This window comes from Atta cephalotes (genome assembly GCF_000143395.1).
Source record: "Atta cephalotes unplaced genomic scaffold scaffold00017, whole genome shotgun sequence".
Classification (NCBI taxonomy): domain Eukaryota; kingdom Metazoa; phylum Arthropoda; class Insecta; order Hymenoptera; family Formicidae; genus Atta; species Atta cephalotes.
In genome coordinates, this window is record NW_012130081.1 from 3,239,876 (window position 1) to 3,248,646 (window position 8,771).

At 27.8% G+C, this 8,771-nt stretch overlaps 2 protein-coding genes across 2 annotated transcripts in view; both read right to left on the reverse strand.

Moving 5' to 3' along the window:
* Positions 1 to 2,736, reverse strand: part of LOC105618530 (serine/threonine-protein kinase fused) — a 5,182-nt gene extending 2,446 nt beyond the window's left edge. The window contains exons 1-6 of the mRNA XM_012200063.1: positions 2,602 to 2,736; positions 2,404 to 2,517; positions 2,184 to 2,329; positions 1,937 to 2,116; positions 1,697 to 1,841; positions 1,314 to 1,507 (exon numbers count right to left, since the gene is read on the reverse strand). Of these exons, the coding sequence (XP_012055453.1) occupies positions 1,314 to 1,507; positions 1,697 to 1,841; positions 1,937 to 2,116; positions 2,184 to 2,329; positions 2,404 to 2,517; positions 2,602 to 2,736 (914 nt within the window). The remainder of the gene's footprint in view (positions 1 to 1,313; positions 1,508 to 1,696; positions 1,842 to 1,936; positions 2,117 to 2,183; positions 2,330 to 2,403; positions 2,518 to 2,601) is intronic.
* A 4,975-nt stretch (positions 2,737 to 7,711) lies between these two features.
* The window catches only part of LOC105618531 (U11/U12 small nuclear ribonucleoprotein 48 kDa protein-like), a 2,868-nt gene continuing 1,808 nt past the window's right edge, over positions 7,712 to 8,771 (reverse strand). Inside the window, exons 4-5 of the mRNA XM_012200064.1 lie at positions 8,475 to 8,619; positions 7,712 to 8,354 (exon numbers count right to left, since the gene is read on the reverse strand). Of these exons, the coding sequence (XP_012055454.1) occupies positions 7,712 to 8,354; positions 8,475 to 8,619 (788 nt within the window). The remainder of the gene's footprint in view (positions 8,355 to 8,474; positions 8,620 to 8,771) is intronic.

An 8,771-nucleotide genomic window follows, 5' to 3' on the forward strand; every position in this document is an offset into this window, starting at 1 on the left:
TTGTTGTGTGTGTGTGTGTGTGTGTGTGTGTGTGTGTGTGTGTGTGTACGTGTGCGCGCGCGCGTGTGTGTGTACATATAAACATATATATATATATATATATACTTTACATTAAGGTGGCATTCTATTGTAACGGATAAATCGAATATTCTTTTTGCATTTTTTGCAAGTATATGTTATGAAAAATGTGTGCAAAAGGATTTATTCCAATCCACAAAACTTACAGAGTTACTGCGGCAGGAAGAAATAGATTAACGAACGGGAAAGACGACGTACAATAGTATAATCTCAGCAGATATATTTTGACAAAGATGCGTGTGACGTTATTTTAGAAAGAATAGGATCTTTCAAAATATAAAGAACTATGACCTTAAGATATTTAGAAGAATAATAAATATTTTAATTCATTAATCTGGATTTTGCTCCAAAGCACATTCATTTAAGACCAAAAATTATAGAAATTACTACTTTCTTAGTAATAATAATATTTAATAAAGGTCTTTTGTTACTCTCCTAATGAATGTTATGGAAGCAATTATTGGACAGCAAGCGAAGATATACATTCACTCACAAAACGATATTCGTATCAGCTGTTCGGAGCGACGCTCAAATGAATTCGCTAAACAAGCAAAAGTCAATCATAGGGAGGAAACAATAGTTCAACGAGATATATTTGAGCAAGAGGAGAGTCCTGTCTATAGTCCTGGATTAATTGATTAATAGTAAATGAAAATTTTCTCAGTGTAAACTGCATGCAAAATTTTGAACACGTTTTTCTCAATATTATATTTTTCAAACTGGTTTCCATGATATCTCCAAATCGATTTGACCAAGTGAGCCCAATTTGTGCGTACATTTTCAACGCGTGTATTACTATCGTTCCTGATTACATTACCATGATTACATTAAAATATTTTTTTTTCTTTTATTTTTACAACCCTTTAAAGATATAAAAAAATTTGCTGGCATCGAAACTTAATTTTTAAAGTAACGTCGTTTTTTTTAGTTTTCAATCTTTTTCTTTCTGGTATCTATTATAAATAAAAAGATATACTAATTAACAATCATTTTGAATTTTTTGTTTCAGTCGAGCAGAACTGGTCAGACATGGATGCCATGTTTTTTATCATCGATTACTTTAAAGCGATTCACTGATGATAATTTTCACTTTTTATATAACAATTCTTATATTGTTTAGAGAAAAACCAAATATCAATGACTTTTATAGATTCTTCATAAAAAATTCCGCAAAAAAAATACCTATATGTTATAGTAGAATACTCCTAAAAGAATAATTAAAATTAATACTATACTTGGATTGATTTGCAGCACGCATCGCTAAACTTTGTAATTGTTGCTGCTTTGCTCTTGCTTGACTCGCAGATAGCGGATTCGTAAACGGAGTAGGTACGGTGCCATCTACTATTACAATTCGATCCTTGACAAACGGATGTTGGAGAAGAGCGGGCCAAGTTAATCGTTGGGAAGGATCTTTCTGAAGTAAACCCTAAAATTGAAATAGTAATGATTTATTTAAAATTATAATAACAAACTATTGTAAAATATTCATAAATAACAAAATGTCTTTTCGCAAATCAATAAACATCTCTATGTGTGATAAATGTATAGATAAATGTATATGCAATGTTAATATTATATATACAACAAATATCACCAATATCATAAATATTTTTACCTGTAAAAAGCTTTTGCAAATTGAAGAAATGAAATCTGGCCACTTTATTTCTTCAAACCTAATCAACTTAATCAGATGCAAAATCGAATAAGTTTGAAATGGAGGAGAACCTACCACTAATTCGTAAACTATACAACCTAAAGACCTGAAAGTACAATTAATTATAAGACATATTTCCTACACACATAAATCATAAATAATAAATATTTAAAATATTTATGTGGCTTTATGTACACTTACCATAAATCAGCATTATGATCATAAGGGTATTCTTCTACAAGTTCTGGGGCCATGTACAATGGTGTACCTTTTATTGAAGTAAGCACATGAGTACCAGTGCTCATACTACGAGCAAATCCAAAGTCACATAGTTTAGTTATACCATTTGCTTCCAGGAGAACATTTTGTGGTTTCAGATCTCTAATAATATCAACACAATTATTATAATTCAATGTATGCCATTTTTCATCTGTAATTAGATACAAACCTGTGCATTACCCGATTTGAATGTAAATAATAAAGCGCAGATACTAAATCACAAGCTATTACTTGTGCTCTTTCCTCAGACAATCTAACTTCCTTGGCCAATATGTCATTCAATACCTTATCTACATATTCTGTTACAACCACGATCTAAATCAGATATTTTACAGACTCTCTAAAATATATTTTACTTATAAATATAATTTTTTTCAGATTCGACATACTTCATTTTCTGTTTCAAATGAATCTAACATTTGCACGATATTTGGATGTTGTAGATAACGTTGAATCTCACACTCTTGACGCAAACTCTTGAGCTCCGTAGGTGATCTGCCACACTGCAAAATATATCAAGATATTAATCATAAAGCAGGACAAGTTATTTATAAATCTTACTTGTTTCATATAGCAAGTCAATATACCTTCCTTATCATTTTAACAGCTACAAATTCACCATCTACACGCTTTCTAGCTTTATACACTTGTCCAAAAGATCCCTCGCCAATGGGCTTCAAAATCTCATACCTTTTCATTTTGGAACTTTCATATTTCGTCATTTTGTTGATGTACTGATAATGTAAACAAAAAGTCTGTTTTTTTATTCTTATACTATACTGTTAACTGTATTGCACTAGAACTTTCTCGCTTTAGCCAAATATCAAGCATACATTTATCTTACTTTAAGTTTCAAAAGTATACACTAGCTCAACCACAGAAACAAATCTAAAAATATCAAAAAATGCGCTTTTTATCTTGATATTGTGTGCGCATGCGATAAAACGAAAACTCCACGATGCGTTAACATGTGTCAAATATAAATGATTAAAACATTATAAGAGTATAATGAAAGTGAGAATCAAAGAGAATTGGTGAGAACAAAATGAAATGAAAACGAGCTGTTTAGTTTGCGTAATGCAATAATAGAATGTAATGTTCGTATTTTGAAAATATTTTCTGTGTACATACCAAAGAGAAATCTGAGTGGCCACATCTCACATTCAGGTCTTTCTTGTGACATACAGTGACACAGAACGGTGACTTTTGAAAGCTTCCGTCACTAATGGCACCAATCACTTTTATAAAACAATGTGAACTACGTATCACATTATTGACACGGTTGATAAAATTGTAATGTTGGAAAATTGATGTGGTACGAATCCGTGCTAAATTGAAAATGATATGAAGCGAATCCTGCTATATTCAAGAATTGTGGCTGTAAAAAATAATATGCATATATATATCCAGAAAACACAAAGTTATCTAAAAAATGTCTAAATTGTTATAAAGATATCTTTGAAAGAATATAGGCTGGTATTCATAGTCGATTCTTATTATTACGAAGTAGTGTTGATAATTTTATTTTTCTTCAATAATTTCGAAAAATTATAGAAATCCTAGTTTTAAAAAGCATGTAGCACAATTAATATCCTTACAGATTATATATTTTAATTGGTACACAACATTGTTTATAAAATTTAATAATGTTACGTCTAATTTATTAAATCTCTATTTATGGATTTTTGTAATATTTTCATGCAATATTCTTAAGTTCTTCAATTTTTTAAAATCAATGCCATATCTATAATCAAAAAACATTATTGAATAAGAGAAGAATAATATGAAAACTATAATTATTTAACACTTTCATTTTCTTCTGTTGATGTAGAGCCTTTTTGAGACTCCAATATATTGTAATCAGCAGCATTACTGTGTCGCTTGAAAAAAAATGAAATTTTTCATAAAGAAAACTGAATTGAAAATACATTACACATAAATATAACATATATCATAAATTCCTCTTACCTGATATATGATCCATTTTATGATAAAAAAATATTTTTCAATAAGACATACTTCTTTATAATCTATATCATCCCATAATCCCTATCACCGCGTAACAAATTAATTTATTATACGCGGTTAATTGTACAGTATTAATTTAACGAGAATAAAAAATAGAATCGTTATGGAATATAATCTTTTTTACACACATAATTTTTATAACTTTTCTTTACGATAAAACGTACTTGTTTTTAAACAAATTAAATTACATGATATGACGAAGATAACATCAATTAATATAATTTTAATAATGAAAATTTAAGATAAAAAATATTACTTTCTGATGTATATAGGATTGTCTTTTACAAGGATATTTCTCACAATGTTAATATGCAATATAAAATACTATTTAAATTTAATTCTATGAGAAACAAACCTATTGCAATAAAAGTTACACCAGCGATATGACTAATCGAACAAAGTTTCTCACTGGCAATTGTTATAACTCTATTAATTCTTTTTTAAACAATGCCCAAATTCAATCTACTTACAAAGATATTTCGAACATGTTATTCACTATTGGACCTGTGAAAAGAATTTTAATTCATCAACTGCGATATACGCTGAATCAATTTTAATGTAATTATTGTAGTTCACGACGATAAAACATCAGTTCACACATGTAATTCGCTCAAGAAAGATGCAGTTAAAACTCAATGTCTTCATAGCTTGATCTCTCGAACATTAGTGCTTTTATTACATTATTATATTATTATTTATTATATTATTATATATATTGCGTAGTTGGTTTGTTACGAACATTAATGCATATCCAGTGCAACTTATTAATTCTTGGATAATAAGACCGCTACAAATGTTACCGAAAATAAAGAAGTCTAGCCCATTTATTAGCTACAAACGTGAGTAAAGAAATGAAACTTATTCTCTGATTGTGCTTGAAAATGTGTAGACAAAAATATGGATACCTATATCAAAATAACTAAAGATATTCAAAGACTAGAAAGTTTGCGGATTATCGCCGTGTTTTTATTTATTGCTAATGCACAAATAAATAAGAAAACATATCTTTTATTGAAGTTAAACTATTAATTAAATTATTAAATATTTATTAAGCTAATATTTATTAAGCTAAATTATTAATGTATATGATATCAAAAATAATATTCTATTTTTTAACTTAATTAATTAATCCTTTGCATCCATGAGGAGATTTTCAGAATTTCATCTTTTTTCGCTCAGATTTTAATTATTTTGATGAATTTCTTGATATTAAGATATTAATTGAACTTTTTGTTCTCTTAAAGTTCTAGAACGTGAACAAGTGTTTAAAAAATAAGCAAATATAAATTTTTATTTGTATAATTACTATAACTAAACAATAACAAATATTTAAAATTTAGACTAAAAAAAAAACACATATATTTTATACCGAACTGTTATCAATATCGAAACGACAATTTAAGTACTCATTTAGGACATTCTAAAATGTCATTCAGAATTTTTTTTAGATGTTTTTGTTTTTTTTTTATTAAAAATTGACAATCTTTGAAAAATATAAAAAAAGGGACACTGGTTGATATTTTTAATTGATTCTTATTTCAAGACTGTCTTAAGACGCTAATGCGGCCCTCTGATTGGTTCGTGACATCTTCTCTAAAAATACTTAAGACGTAGATCTTGAATATAAGAACTCAACAAACGAGAATATGGATTAAAATGGATTGAAATTTTTTTTTTATCCGAATGCGTATTTTAAATAGCGAATACTTTTTTTTGGATTTAATTGGATTCAATTGGATTCAATTAGATTCAATTGAGTGCAATTGGATTGAAAAACTGTATTTTCTATTCAAAATTTTGAATTGAATAGTATTCACAATGTGTGTGTGTTGTGCACAGAAAAAGCTAATATTATCTTTAGATTGAAAAACATAAAGATATGCTTCATGCAATTCCTATAAATGAATAAAAATGCATTCAGGATTGAAAAACATTTTAATATTCAATATTTCTGAAAATATTATAGAATATTTCAAAAATCAATATTTCTGAATCCATTTCAATTCATTTCAATCTATTCTCGTTTGCTGAGACTATGAATATCGACCACTAATAAGAATAGTTATACTATTTATATTTACATAGTTGATTTATGGTCTCAATGTAATAATTCTGAAGAAGGAGATATATGTCGGCAATCAAGAAAAACCATTACAACGGAGAAAATTTTATTATGGCCTAATGGTATGGAATAAACGTAAAATATTACGTTCATTCATCCATAGGTGAGTTGTTTCTGCAAATCTAAGTCGAAATAATCTACACGCAACTAAAAGTTTACAAATGAAGTATTCCAATAAAAATCAAATATTATATATTTAAGATATATATTTGTTTGTCAGATCTAAATATTTAAACATTTATTATCTGTTCCAGTTAATGAGCCGCTAAAATTCATTATGCTGGAGACTGCATTATAAATGATAATGTCGAAGACTTGCATTAAATTCATCCGTGTCGATGACTATGCACAGCTTTCAAAAAAGTAATTGGGCAATATCACAGGTCATGATGAGGGTTGCTATTCTGATATAGAATATAACGCTTACGGACCAAGTATTCTAAATTTAAACGTGGATGAATGCTTTTACACAGTTGGACACTCAATACATGAGATGTTGCATACTTTAGATGTATATCATGAGCATATGAGACCAGATCGCGATAAGTACATCAATATAATGGGAAAACATGAGAAAGGGTAATCAACAGTATATAAATCAATAATAAAGGGGACTAATAAATGATTCTTACAGGAGATGAATTTAACTTCGAGCTATTAAATAATAGTATCGTGACTAATTATGGATTACCATATGATTACGATAGTATAATGCACTATTCTATGACAGCGTCTTCTACTAATCGGTCACTTCCTACAATAATACCTAAGGTAATACAATTTTCAAATCCAATATAAAATACAATATAAAAAAATATTGTAAAATTTAATTGTAATTAAATAAAATGTTTGATCCTTATATTTGATTTAATATCAAATATGTAACTGTATTAATTGAATTAATAATAAAATCTTTTCTTACAGAATCTTTATGTGGAGATTGGTCAAAGAAGTCACTTATCATATTATGATATACAAAAATTGCAAATTGCTTACTTATAACTGCAACACTGTCGGTACTAATAAATTAAAAAAGAAACTTTTGAACAAACCTAAGAAACAGAAGAAACTTCTTAAGCGTAAAAAATTACAAGATATAATAATCGTTAGAACAAAAATAAATCACAAATGCAAGCGTTATATAAATAATTCGATGTCAAACAAATTACATGACAAAAATGATCTAGAAAAGTCAATGAATAGATTTAACCAAATAGTTTTCTCTATTACTGAACTATTAATATATACTTTATTCAGTCCAATTATTATCCTATGCCCTTTACTCTAATGTATCTATATATAAATTTTTATTTGTATTTGCATAAGAATCAAATAATAAAATCTATGACAGAATAAATAAAATTTTTAAGTTAAAAAATGAGTTTCATTCAAGCTAATAAAATATATATATATATATATATATACATTTCACAAAATTCTAATAATGCAAGATTCGTATTTTCGTATTAATTATGATTATAGCTTCAAATGAATCGTTAAATAAGTTTCATTTTTCCCGTGTAATTATTTTCATAATTAGTTCACAGCTAGTATTCTTTACTTTTGTCTTTTCGCGCACGTTTATGATCACTATGCTTTGAACGTCTCTCTGATGATTTATCACGATCTCCAGATTTATGTTTCTTTTCAGAATATTTATCTTTGTGTTTATCTTTGCTTCGATATTTATCTTTTTTGTGCGACTTCCGTTCTCTCGAATGCGATGAAATTTCTATATTTCTATGTTCATGCTTGTGCTTTTTGTCTGTTTCGTTCAAATATCTTTTTTGTCTATCTCGTTCTCTTGATCGATGATAATTTCTTTCTTCTGAATGCTCTCTTTTCTTCTTGTGATGATGGCCATTTCTTTCTCTAGAATTATATTCGTCATTGTTGCGAGAAGAATGAAATACTTTATATAAGTGTTCAGTTCTATCTTGTATTTGTTCATAATTTAAATCATCTGTTTCGGTGTTGCGAACATCTGTTACATGTCCAGAATTACTTTGTTCAGAGACATAATCTACAAATATTTCCATTTGTTGATTAATCACTTCTCTGAGAATTTCAACATAAGATCTTTTGTTTGTATGAACGCCTTTATGCTTTACTCGACGCCTTTTCAAGTTCCGCTCTTGTATTAACAACTCCAAAAATGACAACTCTTTATCTTCTTTTTCTTGTGGTTCCCTAAAAAAACAATTTACAATATCCATAAACTTAATATAAGAGTACATAATATATATTTATACACTAGCACAGACATTACGTATATTAATTACAAATATTAGTTTAAATTTTAAAACTCACAAATTATTAATATTTGCAATATCTTCTCCAACGTCTGGCTTTGTAGTATTAGCGATGACGTAGTCATATAGTGCTTTCCTTTCATCACTAGTGAAATCTATGACAATCCTATCAGATGTACGCGGTACTAACCGCTCACCCATACCTATTATCAGTGTTAAGAATTTATTTTTTTCATATAGTTGTAACAATATAATCATAAAAGATAAAACAATAAAATTTTCTTGCTATTTTGAAATAATAGTTGTACAGTTATTTTTCAATTGTGTATATATATATATATATATATATATATAT